This window comes from Eucalyptus grandis, chromosome 3 (assembly GCF_016545825.1).
Source record: "Eucalyptus grandis isolate ANBG69807.140 chromosome 3, ASM1654582v1, whole genome shotgun sequence".
Taxonomy (NCBI): domain Eukaryota; kingdom Viridiplantae; phylum Streptophyta; class Magnoliopsida; order Myrtales; family Myrtaceae; genus Eucalyptus; species Eucalyptus grandis.
The window spans coordinates 49,472,316-49,495,224 of record NC_052614.1 but is presented as its reverse complement, the minus strand read 5'-3'; the positions used below and the strand labels follow the sequence as shown (position 1 = coordinate 49,495,224).

Sequence of the window (22,909 nt, the reverse complement as noted above, 5' to 3'; positions counted from 1 at the left end):
TTTTGTTTTTCTCTGCAGTTGTGTTTGAAAGTAATTTAGAAATCCTTCATACAGATAGTTTTCTTCTGACTTTGCTTGGTTGGCACGTGAAATGGCTCTTTGTTGCTTCATAATTTCCAGAGAGCTATCTTCTACCCTCTAGAATCTTGAAACAAAGCAAAATATAGGGCAATCTGTCTTGTCTCTCTCCACCAATTTACAGGACCTTTTGACCAAAATGTTTAAGAGAGAGCTACCTCACTCACAAGACAAAAAATTTAAACAAAGATAACTGTATAATAAAAGCAAAAAATTAATGTGTTTCTCCTTCCAAATAAAAGCTACGTGACGGATTCTTCCATTTACCTCTTTTTTATCCAATAGCTCTATAGCATCCTCATAAATCCAGACCCTACTCAATTTGTGAGGATACTCTTCAAGGACGATGTGCCTTCCTAGATCTCGAACTTGGTCATGCATCCAAAACTTATTATCATCACCAATTTTTATCAAGGACCGTAGGCGGAGGACAACAATTGCATTGTGAGGACAGTAATTACAGTCATCCCACATAATAATTGGATATGTGTTGTCCTTGCCGGCAAAAAAGCAAGCAATGTCCAGAAATACTTCTTTTTCCTTTTTCTTCAATCCATCATAACTTATCATTAATGCATCTTGGACATCCTTAAAAGGAGCATCATCTAACTGCCTCAATGTCTTTTCCCATAGCTTTCTTTCATCAAAGGGGTGCTGCAAGGCAATTCCATAGTGAAAAAGATATGGACCTATCATCTCAACAGCCAAAAGAAAATTAGCACCTTTATGAACAATATCTTTCGAAAGAGTAACATAAACTTCTGATGGAGAGTCACTTCTAAAAGTATGCTCATAAAACAAATGAAGTGCTCGAGCAAATTCTATTTCATGAGCTTCATAAGCCAAAATTCCTTCAGGATGATTTAGGACCTCTTTACTTGATGACATTGATGTCATCAGGATTGCTTTGTCCCTAGTTGTGATAAGAATCCTACTACCTGAACCGAACCAATTAGATCTTCCGGCTAGCTTTTCAAGTTGCTCTCTTTTGTCTAGATTATCAAGAACAACAAGTACTTTTTTACCACTAAATACTCTTTTGATCATCTTAATCCCAATATCAACATCCTTAATAGAGCCAGTAATCCCAGAACTGACAAAACTTGATAAGAGCTTTTTCTGCAAGTTCAAAAGACCATCATGAGATTTTGATGATGCTTCAATGTCCTTGAGGAAACTAAAGCCATCAAAATGAGAAGATAAATTGTCGAACACAACCTTCGCAAGTATTGTTTTACCGCTACCACCCACCCCATGAATACCAAGGAAACGTACACCACCAGAGTCAACATCCAACAATTCTATTATGTTTTTTATCTGAGGATGATTTTCAACCAAAGGTTTACGGACATCCACATGTTTGCCTCTAAGCTCACGCAAAACCTCTTCAACAACCAATTCAATTAGTCCTCCATGGCTGCAGGAAAGCAGGAAATTTTGTTTTTGTCAATGACATGAAAGAAAAGGATATAAAGTTCTGGATATGATGATCGTTGGGTTTCTGGAGACATATGATTAAATAAATAGTCAACCATTTCAATTACTATGGATGGAAAATAAGCGTTATAATTTGTTGTTACGTACATTGGCCTTAAAGGAAATGTCGCTCAATTTGATGTATTAGAGATGCTTTTGATAATGCATGAGCCAATCGATGTGAAGGAGACATTCTTGATGGACTGGACGACAGAGTATGATTAAGAAAACTTGATGAGGTAATTTTTTTTTCATAATGTTTGGATGGACTAACAAACATGCAGCACATTAAATCCAAAGTGCGTGTACTATTGAGCTAAATTTATAGGATTGTGTCCAAATAGGAGTTTAATCCTGAGATAAAACAAAGATAAATTGGGAGTATTATTGATAGGTAAAATTGTTTTGTTGTTTTCTACGGGAACAAGTTTCATTTTTGGTGAAAAGAAGTGAACAGGTTTTGTCTAGTAAGTTCTCATTGGACTTATCGGAACATTTTATAGGAGAACCTGATTTTTCTTTTTTGCTTCATACCTAAAATGTAAAAATACTTCTAAAAAAAAAATAGCGGATATCAAGGCGCATAAGTACTCTCCCCTGAATTATGCATTGATTTAATTTGAATTCAGGAAAGAATCGAATGGAAATATTCCTTCTCATAATTGGTGATGAAGGACCTAGGATAGGTTTGAAAGAATTTCGAAAGGTTGACTATTTTTCTGATGGATTTAAATGGTTAGAACCAAATTGAAGACTGTTAAGAAGGTTGAGATTTACTTTGTAATAAGTAATAACTAGATTAGACAATTTTTCCTCAATATTCAGACCACTTTATCATTTTTTCCTAATTAAAATTTTTAAATATATAATATTTTATCTTTATAAAATTAGACAAATCCAGAGTTTAGTGGTGGAAATCTTTGTTGGAGTGTATCACTTTTAATTTTCATTTGAACTGAGGAAACAAGGGGCATTTGATGCAAAATTCAATAATAAAAAAAAACTGCACTTTAAAACTAACCACACCCCTCCGACCAACCAAAATAAATAAATAAATAACCACAATCATCCCCGGGGGAAAAACCCAAAAGGGAAAGTGAGGGATAAAATATAAATTTCTATGGGTCCATCTCTTAAGTGAAATATTCACATTTTGAAAAATATCTTTTTAAGAATAATAAAATGTTTCTTTTATAAAAATGTACGAATGGTAAATGTATTCGTGGTCCATGATAACTTTTAAGCATAAATTGTTGTTGGAAATGAATATATGTGTTATTATCTAATTACTCCAAGCAATATAATCAATTATTTTTAGGAAAATTTATTTTAGATTTTTTATTCTCCACAAAACAAACAAATTATAAGATAATAGTCCAATATGCATCATCTCCAAGTTCAATGAGTAAAATGAAAACTTCCCTATTTTTCATTTATCATTCAATGGCAGACTCTTGGACAGTGTTATGTAATTTTTCATAATGAATATATACTTAAAATTACATAGTTCTTAGTCACTCCATCTAAATATAATATAGATTTATGTGTCGACAATTTCATTTCAGCTCCAATTTCCATGAGTTATAACAAAAGAAAATGCCGTTGTTATGCTGGACTAACATTTTTGCAGCATCTTTTAGCACATGTTGTGGAGACAGTTGAAGCAGGAATTTTTCAGCTCCTTCTATTATGGCTCTATATTAGAGAATGAATTCAAAATCGGTTTTGAATTTCAAACATTATTAAAAAATTTCACGAAAGCTATGTAACATAAAATAGAAAATTAAAATGGCCAAAAGAGGTAAAACACTACCTCATTAATCTCATATGGGTCGTAAACTTGGATGAATTTTTACCAATCTTGAAACAAATTTAAAAAATAAATTTCCTAGAATAATTTCACTCACACTTTTTCTCCCCCCGAAATGTTCTTCGTTCTTTTTGCGGGCCATCTTTTTCTATTCTTTAGTAGTATCCCAAAAAATAACGCTTTGTTTGAAAAGAAAGATTCAGAGTCGATAGAATTAAGGTGGAGAAATGATGGGGTGGTGAAAGCAACACCATTGTTTGGAATTGGTAGAGAAAATGAAGACAGTGATTTAGAAGTGAAAAGGATACTGCTGGGCCCACTGATTTGTTCCTTGCTTAGGTGTGAAAGAAACCGAGGAGAGTCAAACTTTCTCGTTCTTCCAAGTATACCCTCAAAAGTAATAGAAAATGACAAAATTGTGAATGATAATATAGCAATTAACCAATGAAATACAATTATCATTACAATATAGAAATGCCAAGTTTCAAATTTTCCCTTTTCATTTTTCAAATCTCTACATTGACCTCTGTTTTCCACAACTCCTAACCAACGCAATGGATCACTTTCTTCACCTCGGATTTCATCACCCACCTCAAAAGCTCTTTTAAACATAGCGTGAGAATCTACTTGAGTATCTTGAGAATTTTTGCACAAAAGTCTGCATTTAAGTGATTTTAAAATTCTATGGTGGTAAAGTTTAATAGAACGACTTATTATCTTATAATTTAGAAGGTAAAATGCAAATAATCAAAACAGTAGCATCACCTGTTACTTTTTAGGTGGAACCCCGTCATATCTGCAACTTCTCTTAGAGCCCTTTCCCATTCCTCCACTTCATTGCCAAATTTCCTCCTGTGCTTATCGAGGACACTTTTGTACAAATTACTATAAAGCATAACATCATCAAACCCCACATCATAGAAAATGGGCAGGATTCTCTTTTTTCCATATGACTTTGATGCATGTTCTACCATGTGGGTTAGTTCACGTAGACACCACCCATTAGAAGCATAGTTCTTTGATAAGATGGGTATGTAGATGTCAGAATCATTGAGTGCCAGCGGAAGCTCCCCACCAATTCCATCATTAAAGCTTAGTTCATAGTCCCTGAAAACCGAAATTTGGTTATGAACAAGGTCCTTGTAAAGGAAATCCACAATGCTATAAGGAGTTTGCAGTCCACTAAAACTCAGGAACACCTGGCACTTAGGTACTCTATGGGAAAGCCATGTCGATCTTGAGACATCCAGCAATCTTTCTAGGACAGTGCAACAATTATTATCCAACTCTAAGCTTTCTAAGCCCTTGACACCCTCGATAACTCTTATATTTGGACAGGCTTCTACCTCAATGTGCTCTAACTTATCTAACTTTGATAAGTTGGGCAAGTTTTTTATCCTACAATGGGAAATACGAAAGTGCAGCAAGGACTCCAATTCTGACAAACCATGAATCTCAACTAGACTTTCTAATCTGTTCAAATCCAAGCGCTCCAAATTCTTCAAAAATGACAAACCGCGTATTTTCGCTAGGAATTCGCATTTACTTAGTTTCAATTCCGTCAAATTGATTAGCTCTTGAGAGATAGAGAAGTGTGGCATAGGATATTCAATGACACACAGAATTGACAAATTTCTTAAGTTGGAAAGAGGTGGCAATAGCTTGATGCCCCTTAATTTCAAGGTTGACAAACCAGACGGAAGTGGATTGATCCATTGTTTTTCTGGCAAATAGTTCGTCCAAGGCAGGTTAGGTTCCTCCATTGGGTCATTGATAGATGGGAAGTGACGTGCTTGCAAGTGAAGGTGTGTCAAACTTGAGAGAAGATTTGGTACTTCTTGAAGGTGAGTGGAACTCATTTCAAGTGTTTGGAGATAAGAGAGATAACATAGCACCTTAGGGAGTCTAGATACACTAGTATATGATAAGTCCAATATCCTCAAATTGGATAGCTTGCCAAGTTCCTCCAAGTTTTCATTTGTTAGATCCCAACATTTCTGGGCATGTAACTCTTCAAGCATCTCCACCTGTCCAATTGTATGAGGAAACTTTTTTATCTCCGTACAGCTTACTCTAATCACTTTTAGTTTCTTTAGATATTCAATGGAGTCAGGTAATTCAGCTATTCCTGACATTGATAAATCCAACTCATCCAGCATTTTCATTTTTCCAAGGGAGCATGGAAGTTTCTTTATCCCCACACACCAACGTAAAGATAAACGTGTAACTTTCACTAACCCTCCAATATAGCTTGGAAGTTGATTGATTCCAAGGTGCCCGTCTAATATAAAACTTGACAAAGATTCCAGATTGCCAAATGTCTCTGGGAGCTTGAAAGGTTCAAAATTTTGGGGCATGATAATCTCAGTCAAAGATTGTAGAGAACCTACTTGTGCAGGCAACTCCCGAAGCAACTTGCATCCTTCGATATTCAAAATTTTTAGGAGTTTTAGCTTACTAATGGAGCTGTGAATTGTGGTTAATCTCACACACCGAGCAAGAATCAGCATCTCCAAAGACGCAAAGTTAGAGAAGTCAGGTGTCCTTTTTAACAATAAGCATCCTGTCAAATCTAGAACCTTCAATTTATTCATCTGCAGAAAAAAAGTAGGAACAAAATAAGTCATAAACATCAGTATATAGGGTAGTGTTAGTGATAACCTAATTATCCATAAGTCATAAATATTAGATAATCTAGGGCAATCCCTCATACTTTATATTTTTTTTTTTAAATAATCCCTAATTAGAGTTATGGAGTTAGGCCCCTGTTAGCAGTCACATGAATACCCGCAGCTTCCGTCTGAGAACAAAACTTCATGACCGAAAGACCAAAGTATCCTTGCTATAGAAACCCGAAAAACTCTAATTCCCAAATCACGCAGAAGCTACAACTGTCAACATCCCTCTGTGTCTTCAACTCAACTCTCTCTCACTCTCGATGTCAAATGTAATGTAAAGCCTAATAATATTCACAACATAAAGTGGTGATTTAAAAAATAAATGATGCGAAGTGAAATCGATATAAAAGATGAGAATGATATTTTTGTATTCTACACCATCAACAAAAGTTAATCGACAAGGAATAAGAGGAAATTGGTGATTTTTGTTATTATCAATGAAAGCGTTTTTACTCTCCCGTCGTTTTATTTCTTATGAGAGAGAGAGTGAGAGAGAGCCTTCGATTTTGTTCGAGGAATAGGAGGTCCAAGTAGAGATCCTGTGACATGGAACAAAAGCGCAGAGGATTCAAATGTCACATAGAGCTAAGTTAATAAACTAAATTGAACATCGGTGAAAAATACTCTCAGTAAGCCCTTCATCTCCAAAAAAAAAAAAAAAAAAAAAGCCCTTCCTCTCTTAAGAAAACCCTTTCGAAAGAAACTTCTCATGCATGCTCTCAGCTTCTCAACTTCAATTTATGAAGCTAAAAGCCTACTTTGCTCCGATTTTCTTTTCTAGGCATTGATTTCCCTTTTTTCTCTGTCTCGTTTGGCGTCGTCTTTTACTATATATTGTTATTTTTCTTCATTTGTCGTAGTGAATGAATATGCTTATAACTACAAATTTTGTAAGAACGTTGTCATCAATCTAGTCAGCAAGATGCTCGTGACATTGTTATAGGGAGAATTACCAAAAAAGTCATAAACCTATTGCAATTATGCCAATTCAATCCTAATTTTTTTTTTTGGCTAATTAATTCCTAAACCTTTTACAATTGTGCCAATTTAGTCCATCCGGCCAAAATTGGCCGATCGACGCAGATGTGGACGCCGACCGGGGACAGTTGGCCGGCAAACACTGATGTGGCATTTTTTAAAAAAAAATTGAATTTTTCTTAATTTTTTTTTTTTAATTTTTGAATTTTTCTTTTTTTTTTTTTTTCCCATCTTCTCCTTCCTCTGGCCGACCAGTGAGGTCAGCCTTGCCGACCATTGGCGAAGGCAAGCCTCAACCTCACCACGGCAGCCTCGCTGGCCACTAGCAAGGTTCGCCCCCGCCAGCCTCATTGGGGGCAGCGAGGCTCAACCTCGCCTAGGGACGGCAAGGCTCGACCTCACCATGGCTGGGCGAGGCTGAGCCTCGCTAGATCTGGCGACGATGGCCTCGCCGTCGTTGGGTGAGGCTAAGCCTTCACCACCTCACTGGTGGCCGGCGAGGCTCGACCTCGCCATGGTTGGGCAAGGCTGAGCCTCGTCAGATCTGGCGACGGCAGCCTCATCGGCCTTGCCTCTGACCGACATCGGCTAGCCCTTACCTCTAGCCAGCACAAGAAGCCAGAGGAAGGAGAAGATGGGAAAAAAAATTCAAAAATTCAAAAAAATATTTTAAAAATAAAAATAAATATTAAAATATGCCACATCAGCGTTCGTCGGCCAGCTGTCCCCGACTGGTGTCCACCTCATCACCGACCGGCCAATTTTGGCCAGATGAATTGAATTGGCACAATTGTAAAAGGTTTATGACTAAATTGGCCAAAAAAAAAGTTTAGAACTGAATTGACATAATTACAACAGGTTTATGACTTTTTTGGTAATTCTCCCCATTGTTATATGATTTATACAAAAGTTGGCGGAAGCTCTGTTGATTTAGCTATAGATCTAAATTTGAGTGATTTTCTCTATTGATTTAAATCTAAATCTGGAAGTTCTTAGAGTTGCTCGATTTGTGGTGGTTTAACATATTATGATTGTTGATGATGGTATTGAGGACATCGAACCTAAATGCACCTTGTATGTCATAATTTCTAGAGAGAAAGATCTCGATATGTGCCCATCACTAACAGTTTTGGTGATTGGCGGCCGATTTTTTTTTTTTTTTTTTTATGCTCAAACAGATCTAGTCATTTGAAATGAGAATCTATTTAGAGCCACAATCCATACTCTTGTTTTTGGGGTTTTGTTTTATTTTGCAGCCTTTTTGGGATTTGCTTAACTTAGCAGTTTTCTATGTTGTTGCCATGTTTAATTATGACCAATGAATGAGATTTTTCTTTGATAAAAAAAATAAAATAAACTCAATAATTGTGGCCCCACAAGATTTGTTGTCTACCTTGTACTGAACTATAGATTTACGTGAGATTTGATCTGACACGGTTGTTAAAAACTAGACTCGATGTAAAGCTTGAGCCTTCGCTCATTAACTCAAGTAAAATAAAAGAGTAACAGTAATTTCATTTTTATTTACTTTTCAGTTCGTTAATCCAATTATAAACATAACAAAAAAAAATACTTAAATATTTAACTAGCCTACGGAGCCGCTTGAATCAAGTACTCTGAAGGTCAAGCTCACTATCATTAATAATCAACTTGGCTATTCCAATCCCAAACTTGATTCCAATCAACTATTGGATTACTAAACTTAACTCAAATTTTACGTCATTCAGATAATACCAGATGCATGTTAAAGGAAAATCGCACTTACTTTTAATGGGACATGATTGTTGTTTACTTTGATATACGAAAAAATATTGATGGTCGTCCATGCAAAATATATTATACAGTCAGAGGAGATAAGGAGTGCGTTGGACCATCATGTCATGTCAGCGGTATGTGGTGACAATAAAAAGAGTAAAATAAATATTTTACTTAATTATCATGAATGAGGTAATGACAAATAGAAGTATATGGAGTTAGGCATGTAGTACCTTCATTTGGCTCCATCCACCCCAGTCATCTCTTATAAAGCTATTTGAAAGGTCGAGCACGACCAAATTACTAAAGTGAAAGTTTTTCGCACGGAAAGTTATTTTCCATGTTTGCCAAGAAAGCCATCTTAGTTCTGGAAGAACATTTTGGAAGTTGCCAGAAAAGTTGGACTCTTTCACTCGAAGAAACCTTAACTTTGGTAGAGCAGCTAACTCTTCAGCTGCAAAGTTGTGGCTGCAGCCATCGGAAGTGAGGCTTAGTGCTTGTACATCTCGATTTGTCTGCCAACAGAGATTCAAGATTATTGAGTGCATATAACTTTAAACGCTCACAGAGCTAAGAAAGGAAGAATATGAACGCCCGTAAACAAATTCACACCATTAACGACATTTTCAGCTTCCATTTGAAAATATAAATCATTTCCCCATTTTCCATTTTCTACTTTTCAAGAATTATAATTAGCATATCGATTCCGATGTCCATGATATTTTTGTTTTCTCTGCAATTGTGCATGAAAATAATTTAAAAGAGAATTTTCAAACAACTAGTTTTCTTTTGACTTTTCTCAGATAACATGCGAAACCTCACGCTTTGTTGCTTCGGAATTTCCAAAAAACTATTTTCTATTGATCTAGAAAACAAAGCTAACTTAATAGGCAAACTATCTGGTAAATCTCTCCACCAATTTGGCAGACCTTTTTGACCCAAATGTTGGAGAGAGAGCTATCTCAATCACAACACAAATGGGAAGTTAAACAAAGCTACATATAAAGTAAAATAAAAAATTCAATAAGTTTTTCTTTCAAATAAAAATTATGTGACGTACATGTCCATTTTACCTCTTTCATCTCTAGTAGTTTTATGGCATCCTCGTGATTCCATACCCTACTAAATTTGTGAGGATTTTCTTTGCAAGGATATTCTTGAAGAACGATGTACCTTCCTAGATCTCGAACTTGGTCATGCATCCAAAATGTTTTATCATCTCTAATTTTCATCAAGGACCGTAGGAGGAGGGCACTAATTGCACGGGGAGGATAGTAATTACAATCACGCCACATGATAATTGGATATGTTAGGTCTGCATTGGTGAAAAAGCAAGCAATATCCAGAAATACTTCTTTGTGCTTAGGCTCCAATTGTTCATAACTTATTATTAATGCATCTCGGACATCCTTGTAAGGACCTTCATCTAATTGCTTCAACGTGTCTTCCCATAGCTCTATTTTATCAAGATGTTGCTCCAGAACCAAGCCCTCGCTGTAAAGAGATGAACCTATCACCTCGATAGCCAAAGGAAGCATACCCACTCTACAAACTATTTTCTCCGCTAGATGATCATATCCTTTTACAGGAGAGTCTCTTCGGAATGCATGCTTACAAAACAACTGAAGTGCTCTACCATATTCCATCTCATGAACTTCATAAGCCAAAATTCCTTTCGTTTGATTTTGACCCTCTTCACTAGATGATTCCACTTGAGTCATCAAGATACTTTTGTCCCTAGTAGTGATAATGATCCTGCTACCAGAACCAAACCAATCAGATTCTCCGGCTAACTTTTCGAGTTGCTCTTTCTTGTCTAGATCATCAAGAACAATGAGGACCTTTTTAGTATTACATACTTTCTTGATCCAATGCACCCCATCTTCAATGTCTTCAATTTTGTTAGCAGTCTCAAAGCCAACAAAACTTGATAATAACTTTTTCTGCAAGTCTATAAGACCGTGCTTCGATGATTCTCGAACCTCTTTAAGGAAACTAACCCCATCAAAATGATGAGATAATCTATTGAACACAACCCTCGCAAGTACTGTTTTACCAATGCCACCTCCTCCATGAATACCAAGGAAACGTACACCATTAGAATCAATTTTCAACTTTTCTGTTATGGCTTTTATCTGAGGATGATCTTCAATCAAATATTTAGGCACATCCACATTTCTAGAATTAAGTTTCCACAATACCTCTTCAACAACCGAGTCAATTAGTTCTCCTTGGCTGCAGCAAAATAATAAAAATTTTGTTTTAGTCAATGACATGAAAGAAAAGGGTATAAAATCCCTGCGGATATGACGATCCCTGTTTATCTAGGGACTGTATGGTTAAATAAGTCATCCGTTTCACGTACTATGGATGGAAATTAAGCAGCAAAATCAGTTAATACACATGTTGGAATTTTATGGAATATCAGTCAATTTGACGTAAGGAAAAAGTCACAAAAAAGCCTTAATTTATACCTATCATGACATATGCCATAAACTTTTTTTTTTTTGGTGACATCAAAAATCTCAAATTATGCATGTGGCACATCTATTCTAAACTTTTTTTTGTGACCTAAAAATCATAAATTTGTACATATGTGAAACACCTATCCTCCGTCAATGTTCTATTCGATAATTTTTCAGCCAAAACAACGTTGTTATCATGTCGACACTATGTCAACACTAGTTGCTTTTTGGCATCTATGTAGACATATTTTTAACAACTTTCATGGACAGAATTTCGACAGAGAGTAAGTGAGTCACATAGATTTAAGTTTGAGATTTTTGGTGTCATAGAAACAAGTTTAAAGTAAATGTGTCATATTGAGCATAACTTAGTATTTTTTTTTTTTTATGCCTTTTGGCCTATTTATGTATGAGAGATGCTTTAGATAATGCATGGGCTGATAGATGGGAAGGAGATAATCTTGATGGAATGGACAGAGTAAGATTTGCAAAACTTGATAAGGTAATATTTTTTTCATAATGCTTCGATCGACAAACTAACATGCAGTGACATATAATCCAAAGTACTTGTATTGTTGAGCTATACTTATAAGATTTTGCTGATGTAAGAATTAAATCCTGAGATTAACAAAGAAAGTTCGCGGACTCAAGTAAAATTCAAAGAAGCACAATAATGGTGCATTTGGGGAGTGCATAATAACCATTTTATTTTTTGCCAGAACTATTTTCCGTTCCCATTAATAGGTTTGGAATAGAAATTTATTTGGTAACACAATTTCATTTTTCTATTTCTAGAACCAATTTTTAAGTCCAAAAATAGGTTTCAAATAGAAATGATAACTAAAAAATTTCTACTTCTCTAATTCTAGAATAAAAATGAGAAATAAAAATTCTTCTTATCACTTGCTCTCACTACTAGTCAGCTACCCACCTGCCAACGTTGCCAGTCACCAACTGCCGTCCTTTACTATCACCCAAAAGGGAGAAATTTTGTGTCATTATCAAATGCGCATTTTTGCTTAGAAACTCGTCCCAAAAATAGAAATAAAAAATTCTATTTTTGAAACAAAATAGTTATCATTCACGCTATTGGCAACCATTCTCTTCCGAGAATAGTTTCTGCTCAAATTTTTTTTTTTTTGTGATTCTTTTCCCTATATGAGTTTTTAGTGTTCAATGGGTTTGGTAACTATACAAAATTTCTATTTCTAAAAAAAAACATAAATATGTTTGGTACAACCTCAAATTACTTTAAGCCGTAGCATTTCTATTAATTTTCTAATAATTTTATGAAAAAAAAAAATTATGTGTCCTTCTTCTTCTTCTTCTTCTTCTTCTTCTTCTTCTTCTTCTTCCTATAGCCAGTCGCCGGCCACGGCAATGGTCGACAGCCTCACCGGCCTCGAAGGAGCCTCACTGACCCCTTGTGAGGTCGAGCCTCATCCAGCCATCACAGTGGCCAGTAACCGGTTAAAGAAGAAGAGGAAGAGAAAAAGAAGGAATAAAAAAAGAAAATGGCTTGGGCTTTATTCTTAAGTCGTTCCTGCGAACAAAGAAGCAACTTTTTGTTGCTTATTGATTATATTTCAAATCTATTCCTGAGAACAAAAACATTACCAAACACATTTATGTTCTTTTTTTGTTCTGGGAAATAAAATAATAGAAATAATCACTATTTAGCCAATTAACAAATATGGTCTAAATATTCTTAATAGGTAAAATTGTTCTCTTGTTATCTAAGAAACAAGTTTTATTTTTTGCAAAAAGGGAACATATTTTATTTGATAAGTTCTCACTAGAAAAAGTACTAGAAAAGTCCTAAACCTATGGCATTGATAAAAATTCAATTTTAAACCTTTCAATTAGACCAATTTCACATTGGTACCAATTTAGTTCATCTGGCCAAATTTGGCAAGCTAATGCTGACATCGATGCTAATCGGGTGATGACTCGCCGACATGGCAACTTTTACTTATTTTGTATTTTTTCAAATTTTTTCCTTTTCTTTTTTTTTTTTCCCTTTTCATTTTCCTTTTCTTCTTCTTCCTCTTGGCCTTCTTCTCCGTTAATGGCTGGCAAGCTTCTAGCAACTTGCCAACCACTAAGTGAGGGCCACGACACTCAACAGCGGTTGTCGAGAACTTGTCGGCTCTCACCTAGTGGCCAACGAGCCTCACCACTGTAAAGAATCCAAGGAGGAAGAAGATAAAAAATGGAAGAGGAAAAAGAAAAGAAAAGGAGAAAAAATTATTTAAAAAATTATCAAAAATTACCACATTAGCATTCGTCGGCCGGCCAATAACCATGTCAATGCTAGTGGACTAAATTTGGCCAGGTGAATCGATTTGGTATCAATATGAGAATCGATAACTGCATCTTTGATGCACTTGCTAGTACTAGTACATCTGAGAATTCTTAATTGGCTAGTTGTAAATAGCCCCAATGGATGAAAATGGGAGAATTTTGAATCCCGATTCATGCAGTAACATCGTTTTGAATTCATTCAATTTGAACCCTTGGATACAAATCACGAGAATGTATATTTTTCCTCGAATCCTTCATTGAGAGGTAAAGGATTAAATCCTTTTAAGAAATAAATTTTTCTTCAGAATATGAATCAAATCAAACCGAGGGATCCCTTAACTATAAAAGGGATTAATAAAACGAATCACACTTTTACCACTAAACTATACCCGCTACAATGCGATTATTGTATATAAATGAAACTTTTGTTGAACAAAAAAAGGCAATCGGACATAATCAAGATAGGATCCAAAACAAAATAATGATGAAAATTATAGCATTGACGTGTTTGTTTTGGTTTTGTCAGAATATATAGATTTAGGGGAATTTGTTTGGGAAGTAAGATTGATTTCTCCTAAAGATTTCATTTCAATTGGAATTTGGTTATTCACCAGAGTGAAAATATCAGCTAGTTGATCCGCAGAGGAGATGGAAAGAAGATCGATAGTACCACTATGGATATGCTGACGAATAAAATGACAGTCAGTCTTAGAATTAAACTAATCCAATTGAAAGGTTTAGAATTGAATAGTACCAGTAACATGGGTTTGTGATTTTTTTTGGTACTTTTCCCTGCTCTCACTAGACCTATCGAACAAATTCGAGAACAATTCATTCAAGTAAGGGTCATCTGAATTCATTCATAAATTGGATCAAAGTGGACCCTTTTTGCCCCTATTCTTTTCTTCTCCTAGAATGAAAAAGATGCCGCATTGCTTTGATTCCTAAAAATTTGAGGGACAGTTTTTTCAAATGAGAAGTGTAACTATTGGATTTATAAACGATAACAAAAAAAAAAAAATTGAGGAAAATTACCTTTTCCGTTTCAGATCCCATCCCTTCAAGCGTGCAACCTTTCGAAGAGAAGCCTCCCACCGCTTCAATTCATCGACGCCAAATTTCTCCTCGTGCTTGGGCATGGCATTTTTGTACAATTCAGTGTTGAGCTTAACGTCATCAGGGTCCACATCGTAGAAGATGGGAAGTATCTCTTTCTTCCGATTTGATTTTGAGGTGCATTTTTCCATGTGCGCAACCTCACGAAGACACCACGAACTGGTAGCATAGTTTTGAGAGAAGATGGGTATGTAGATTCGAGATTTGTCAAGGGCTTTCGAAAGCTCTCCATCGATCTCTGTACCAACTCGGAGTTCTTCGTTGTCTAGGAAGACATGGAGTCCAATGAGTCTCAATCTATGGTAAAGGCAATCGGTGAAGTTGTCACGTGTGTCTCGTCCCCGGAAACTCAAGAACACGTCATACTCTATTCCTGATGCGTTGAACGCCTCGTTCCCTTCTCCAGACACATCGTCCCTTCTTGAGGTTGCCTCCAAGTCTCTCCTAAATGCCTCGTTCTCCTCTCCAGACACATTGTCCATTCTTAAGGTTGACTCCGAGTCCCTCCTCAACGCCTCGTTCTCTACTCCAAGCGCATTGTCCGTTTTCGAAGTTGTCAGATGGTCCCTTCTAGAGGTTGACCCTGCGTCCCGCCTTAACGCCTCGTTCTCTTCTCCGGACTCATCGTCCGTCTTCGAGGTTGACGCCGAGTCCCACCTTAACGCCTTTATCTCTTCTTCAGAAGCATCCTCAGTTCTCGAGGTTCTCGGATGGTCGTTTATCGAGGTTAATTCCGAGGCCCTCCTTCTCTCTGATTTCGGGAGTTGTCTGAGGGCCCTGTCAAAATTTACAAACTTTTAACCCGATGGAAACTTAAAAAATAGGAAAGTAAATCAAACGAGCAGGCTGAATTACATCTAACATGTACAGGAGCGAAGTCCACTTTTTTTTGTGCATTGTTTGTCAACAAGAGCTCGAACAGAGTCGAGTCAGAGCACTTACAGTAGTAATACAACCGAAACGAGGATGACGAATAGATCAAGAGCTCCGTATTCCATCTGTGGGTCAATCCTCTCAGCCGTATTCCCTCAAAGAAGAGAACCACCACACTTCTGGGAAAAGAGCTAGATTGGGAGGGTTTAGTGGAGGAAGATCGACTATAACTTCTCCAGGTGCAGAGAAGAAGGGCAAAGTAAACGCAGGGACGTTGCAGGTGAGTTTCTCGGAAACGCAGTTGCCACCTCGGAGACGCATAGCGGAGAGGAGTCAACAGTACAGGCCAAGGGCAAAGTCCTCCAATTCACGTGGGACGCTTGTGGTCCAACACTTGGTGTAATTAAACAACAGGTAGTTGAAGACGTAAGAAGGACTCACAAAACAAAACAAAACAAAACAAAACAAAAAATGGAAAGGGACCAAATTGAAATTTCAACAGACTTTTTCCAAGTTTTAACCGTATTAGAAGGACATTGGCTTGATTAAGTAACGATAAATGGTTTGGTTTTTCTTTCCCCTTCAACCCCGTTCATACTTTTCATTGTGACTAAACCTATTAAATGGATGGGTTGGGTCATAAACAGTTCAACCCAAGTTAACACATTAATTCATTTATGACTCATTTATTTGCAATGCAAGCTAACTCATACCCGACCCAACCCATGTTGCTAAAATATTTTCATATTTAACTTAATGTAGGAAAACTCATACCAAACCGATGTAAGAACACAAAATAAGTGAGCTCAAGATCGAGTAAAAGTGAAAAAAGTGAGTTTGGTCTAAATAAGTCATAAACTCATTTATGACTCACTTAGCACTTATATTATGCTTGGCGTTCAAAGAAAACTTATATTATGTATAAACCCCAATTATAACTCATTACTCATAATTGACCCATAAAAAAACACGACCCATCATATAGGTTAATAAATGGATTTATGACTGATTTTGACATATCTAATTGTCACTTAGCCCAAAAAAAAGTACAAGAACTAGAAGACATAGGATAGGTGTTTCTTTACAGCAAAAGACTAACATTAAGTAATGTGATTGGATATTGATTACTATTTTTTCAGTTAACTAATTGGAGATTGATTTTTTATTTCTTTTTCTAATTTTCTAATGCACACTCTATATTTTCAATCTTAGGACTTCAAACTTTAACAATAGTCCAATATCGACAAGTATATCTAAATATAATTTTCAGTATTTTTTAATATCTAAGGAAACATTTCAGTTTTTGGCGAAAAAGTAAAAACTTAATTTTTGTTTTTTTATGCCTAAATAAAGGGTCTGAGTTGAGTCTGACTTTGCAGCCACGGAGATTGAAAAAGAAAACATAATAGCCACTCCGCTTCCTCTTTAATCAACTCAGAATTGTGAGAAGGACAATCAGAATCTTGGAAATGTCAGGATAAAATCGGTAACTTGACCTATAGTATAATAAATTAAAGAGGTCCTACTTTTTTTGGTCGGAAAAGAGGTCCTACTTGTAATTATGTCACAAATATTCTATCAATCGACAAATGCCTAAAAAAGGGAGCGAAGTTCCCTTTTTTTGTGCATTGTCAACAAGAGTTCGAACAGGGTCGAGTAAGAGCACTTACAGTAGTAGTACAGCCGAAACGAGGATGACGAATAGATCAAGAGTTCCGTATTCCATCTGTGGGTCAATCCTCTCAGCCGTATTCCCTCAAAGAAGAGAACCACCATGCTTCTGCAAAAAGAGCTAGATTGGGAGGGTTTAGTGGAGGAAGATCGACTATAACTTCTCCAGGTGCAGAGAAGAAGGGGAAAGCAAATGCAGGGACGTTGAAGGTGAGTTTCTCGGAAACGAAGTTGCCACCTTGGAGACGCAGAGCGGAGAGGGGTCAACAGTACAGGCCAAGGGCAAAGTCCTCCTGGTGGAAAATTTGTGAAGCCCAGTATCACCAAGTCACGTCGGACGCTTGTGGTCCAACACTTGGTGTAATTAAACAACAGGTAGTTGAAGAGGACTCACAAAACAATAAAATAAAATAAAAAAAGGGAAAGGGACAAAATTGAAATGTCTACAGATTTTTCCAAGTTTTAACGGTATTAGAAGGACGTTGGCTTGATTAAGTAAATGGTAAATGGTTTGGTTTTTTCCCCTTCAGACCCGTTCATGCTTTTTTTTTTTTTTTTTTTTTGGTAAAAGGTAAGAAATATATTGACTTTTGAACCAAGATACTATACAACAGTACAGCTAAGGACCTCTGAACCAAAAAGCTTATGCTCAGAAGACAAGGTTGTCAAAAGAGTATAAGGGTACCAGGGGTAAAGCTGCAGAATAGGGAAAGAAAGAACCGCAGCAAAGAAAAAGGCTAAGACAACAGCCACAGCAGAGGAGAGAAGGGCCAAACAAGGCAGCCCGCACAGGAGACAGAGAAACAAGGGAGAAACAAAAAACAGCAAGACAGCAAAACACCAAGGTGGATCCACCGAACAAGGCAGCCCGCACACAACCCGTTCATGCTTTTCATTGTGACTAAACCTATTAAATGGATGGATAAGGTCATAAATGGTTTAATCTAAATTGACACATTAATTCGTTTATGACTCATTTATTTGCAGTGCAAGTTAACCCATATCCGACCCAACCCATGTTGCTAAAATATTTTCGTATTTAACTTAATGTAGGAAAACTCATACCAAATCGAAGTCATAACATAAAATAAGTAAGCATGAGATCGAGTGAAAGTGAAAAAAGTGAGCTTGTCTAAATTAATCATAAACTCATTTATGACCCACTTAGCACTTATATTGTGCCCGGCGTTCAAAAAACACTTATATTATGTATAAATCATTTATAACTCTTTTACTCATAATTGACCCATAAAACAACACGACCCATCATATAGGTTAACAAATGGATTTTATGACCCATTTTGAGATATCTAATTGTGACTTAGCCAAAAAAAAAAAAAGTACAAGAACTAGAAGACAAAGAAAGGATTGGTTTTTCTTTACAGCAAAAGACTAACATTAAGTAATGTGATGGGATATTGGATACTATTTTTTTAGTCAACTAATTGGAGATTGATTTTTTAAATTTTCTAATGCACACTTTATATTTTCAATCTTAGGACCTCAAACTTTTACATTAGTCCAATATTGACAAGTATATCTAAATATAATTTTCAAAATTTTTTAATATCTAAAGAAACATGTCAGTTTTGACAAAAAGTAAAACTTAATTTTTGCTTTTTTATGATGAACAAAGCATTGCTCATGGTGAAACTTAACTCTTATATAAACAAACCAAGCATGATGGAACTTTCCAAATGAGGCAAAGAGGGAAATTTGTTGGCTGTGTCTACCTTTGTGGTGCCCAACTCACACATAGTTAAAACAAAAAATAAAATAAAAGACAAAAAAAAAGTCCAAAAGAAAGAAAGGAAGGCTTTGTGTGGGGTGCCCAAAAGCAAGAAAAGAGAAAACGGAGTGAAACAGAGTTATCCGAGAGTGTGCATGGAGAAGGAGAAAAAGAGGGCTGCTATTTTGTTGTCATGAGTCAAAGGCCAAACGTTAATGGAATTAGCTCAAATTATGTTGTTCATGAGACCAAAGGCTACAAGTTAATCATTTTGTTCATTAAGAACCTAGTCTAAATTCTCCAAGAGTTTTCTTGTTCCATTTATATTAATTCTCCACCTTTGTTGTGAGGAAATACGATTGTATTGTTGGTGTTGAACTTTTAGTGTGTAAATAGAGAAAAGCACTTTATATATCCTACTATTCTTGGTAATTATTGGAAGTTTTGGCATGGTCCATGATTTTTTCCTCATTGGGTTTCCACATTAAATTCCTGTATTGTTATTGGCTTTATCTCCTTGTCATTTCAGCATTATATATTGTTGATTATTACTGGTATTAAGTTGATTTTGATCAGTTTAGTTTGGGAAGATATTGATTCTGGATTAAGTTTAGTTCTTAGTGAATTTTTCACTTTGATGCTCCCCAACAGTCTCTAACTCTCAAAGAAGCTGAATGAATATTTTAGAACTAACTCTGCCCATAAGAAGTTGCTCTTGAACCTCCCCTTGGCAAGTTACCTTGATGTGAAGTTATATGTGGCCCCAAACTAGTAAAGATGGAGTCTGTATCTATTAGATTTCGACGAAGCTCGAAGAAGTGAGTTATCTTGAACTTGCAAAAGGAGAGAGTGCGTATGGTGCTTGTGTTGATGTGACCTGAGTGAGCGAGAGAAAAGCTCTTGCAAGCATGCTAAGTTTGTAAGAAAATGAGTGAATTAGATGTGTGCACATCGTGAGTTTGATGGGTGAGAAATAAGAGAGTTGGTGTGTGAATACCTTGTTTAAAATTAAACTTCTTCGCTTTTGTGCTGATAAATGCTCCACTCAACAAGTAGTATCAGAGCTTTACCAATTCCAATAAGTGGCACCAGAATAAGATGATTGAGACTGTCCCCATATTTAGATGTGCATATAAAACTACCTACCACATTCAATATCCATTTAGGAAATCTCAGGGAACGATTGTTTTGTTTACTGAAATAGGCATAGTGCATACAAGGGAAAAAGGGCCAAGCGAAAGATACTGAAGTCAGTATATACAGAGTTGTAACTCGTAATTCAGTTGATATAAAAATTTTGGATGACACATGATCAACTCAACTGTGAACATGTTTATGAGCGTGTGCATCATCGCATGCGTTACTATATTTATTTTTATTTTATTTTTTTGCCATATAAGGCGTTACTCATATGTTTATTTTTTATTTTATCTTTTTATTAAAAACCTTAAACTTTTTTTGACAAATTTACCAAAAACTATTTTTTTGACCATAAAAAATCCAAAAGAGTAAACCCTGGAGTGACAAATTTACCCACAACTAACTATAAAAACCCTAAACAGGTAAATTTATGATAAATTTACCCCAAACTAATTTATTCAACCACAAAAACCCCCAAATTGGTAAATTTGTGACTAATATACTCTTCGAAAATTAGATCAATACCACAAAAAAAAATCACAAAAATTATAAATTATGACCACCGTGGGCTAAATTGATATACCGGTATATTTATGTTATTTCTTTATAATTTAACAAGAAAATTTAATTAAAACTAATATAGGGTAAATTTGTCACAAGTGTACCGGTTTGGATAAATTTTCTATACCATATTTGGGTTTTTTATAGTCAAAAATAGTTTGGGGTAAATTTGCCGCCAGTTTAGGATTTTTTTTTTACCCTTTTATCTTTTTCAACTTTCAAGCTATTCAAACTTACGTTCGTCGTCCGTGCACGTAGTCTGCTTTCTAATGAAAAACTCAATCTAAAACTGGAGGAACAACTACGACAGAAACAAAGCTTGCAAGAGATCAGCCAAAGACGATGAGAAAAATTTCCTTACAAAGGAAAATACTCATTGGTTTTTTCTATTGATTATTAGCTCAATATATGAACATCAGGAGCTTGTTGAACGAATAAATATATATATATGATTAATCAGTTCGTGCGATCATTGACCAGGAAATGTAAACATGAGCAGGTCCGAGTCAAGTTGGAGTGCAGGAAAAAAAAAGATTCTGAACTTCCCTAAATCAGATCTAGAAGGCGAACAAGCACAGATAGAAACATTGACCGTTCGAGTAAAATAAGAGGAAAAAAACAAAAGTGGATTTGGTAATAACTATGAATTATCTAGTGTGTTTGTTTGAAAATTTCCATGCTTTTAGCTTTGAGCGGGACCACAGCTTATGGATGTTGTCAGGCAATAACATTCTTTTAATATATTAATTTCATGATAACTTCACCTTTGAAAAAGAACGAGATATTTCTCTTAAAATTGACATCATCATGTATGTAGACTTTTTTTTTTTTTTTTTGTTGGTAAAAATGTACGATGTAGACTTTGTCACCTACGATCTCAGTAATAGGTTTTCAGCCTTTATTATCTTAACGAGTTGTTGTCGAACAAATTATGATTGCTACAGTGTTCCATAAAGTATTACGGCTTAATTTACCAAGGGAATTGACATTGATTTTCACTTTTGCATATGGAAGCTTTATGACTTGCTCACGCGGCACAAGACTAGGTTTTATCCAACCATTTGCTAAGATAGGGGAAAAGTGCCAAAAAAGTCCTAAATCTTTTGTCATTATGCCGATTTAGTCCTAAACCTTTTTGGTGCCGATTTGTACCTAAACCTTTTAAGTTGTGTCAATTTAGTCATTTTCGACCAATTTGGCCGGATTTTGCTGATTTGGACGCCGGCCGGCTGACGTGGACAACTTTTACTAATATTTTAATATTTTTGAATATTTTTTATTTTTTTTATTTTTTTATTTTGCTCTTCTTCCTCCGGCCGATCGCTGGACCTCGGCGACCGGCCACCTCACCGGTGGCCGCGGGGCGGCCTCGCGCGAGGTGGGCGAGCCTCACCTCGCCGGATCGGTGAGGTCGAGGGCCACCCTCGAGGCCTGGGCGGCGAGGGCCCGAGGGCGAGCCGCGCCAGCTCCCGGATATGGCGGCGGGTCAGCGAGCAGCGGTGGACGGCATCGGGCGGCAGCATTGCAGTGGTGGTCTCACGTGGCCAGGGTTTCCTCGGCTTGGCCGGGAGAGAACTCTCTCTCTCTCTTTCTTTCTCGATCTCTCTCTCTCTCTCTCTCTCTCTCTCTCTCTCAGGTCCCGCCCAAATTGAACGCCCTCAGATCTCGAACCGAATCCTTGAAGACCGCGAGCTCGGCCTGGTCCGACCAACGCAAGGCACAAAAAAAGATCGAGGCCTACCGGAGCTTCGACGCTTGAAACCGGGGCGTGGCCGTAGGCCGACGGCGGCGACTCGAGTGCGGTGGCCGGCGGTCTACCCCTCCGACTCTCTCCCCTGCTCGAACCCCTCACTCGCCGATCCGGCAAGCTGGTGGGGCTCGCCCTGCGTCGGCCATGGGCGAGGCTCGACCCTCGCGGATCCGACAAGGGCGAGCCTCGCCACCGGGCCTCGAGGGTGGCCTCGCGCGGGGTGGGCGAGGCTCGCCCTCGCGCCAGATCGGGCGAGGTCGAGCCTCGCCGGCCATGGGCGAGGCTCTACCCTCGCCGGATCCGGCAAGGGTGAGCCTCGCCGCCCGCGCGAGGTCGCCCTCGCGGCCACTAGTGAGGTGGCCGGCGAGGTCGACCTCGACCTCATCAGCCGTGCCTGCCTCGGCCGATCGCCGAGGTCCGGCGACCGGCTGGAGGAAGAAGAGCAGAATAAAAAATAAAAATAAATATAAAAATATAAAATAAATATAAATATAAAATAAAAATTCAAAAATATTAAAATATTAG

The 22,909-nt window shown here is 37.0% G+C and overlaps 1 protein-coding gene across 1 annotated transcript; it reads right to left on the bottom strand.

The window, feature by feature from the left end:
- Positions 1–80: 80 nt before the first annotated feature.
- Positions 81–15,808, bottom strand: LOC104439832 (disease resistance protein RUN1). The gene is made up of 6 exons (XM_039308770.1): positions 15,603–15,808; positions 14,580–15,437; positions 9,849–11,010; positions 9,009–9,290; positions 4,130–5,958; positions 81–1,495 (listed from the first exon to the last, which is right to left on the bottom strand). Exons 1-6 carry the CDS (start codon positions 15,656–15,658, stop codon positions 238–240), a joined length of 5,445 nt encoding a protein of 1,814 aa, XP_039164704.1. The 5' UTR covers positions 15,659–15,808; the 3' UTR covers positions 81–237.
- Between the last annotated feature and the right edge of the window lie 7,101 nt (positions 15,809–22,909).

Bases quoted from the DNA above. Each gene is read 5' to 3' on its own strand.
- LOC104439832 (XM_039308770.1), bottom strand. From the start codon at position 15,658: ATGGAATACGGAGCTCTTGATCTATTCGTCATCCTCGTTTCGGTTGTA. The intron at 15,438-15,602 runs GTAAGTGCTCTG...AAATTTTGACAG, and splicing joins GTTTCGGTTGTATTACTACT to GGCCCTCAGACAACTCCCGA. The intron at 9,291-9,848 runs GTAAAATGGACA...CTCTGTTGGCAG, and splicing joins AACTACTAGAGATGAAAGAG to ACAAATCGAGATGTACAAGC.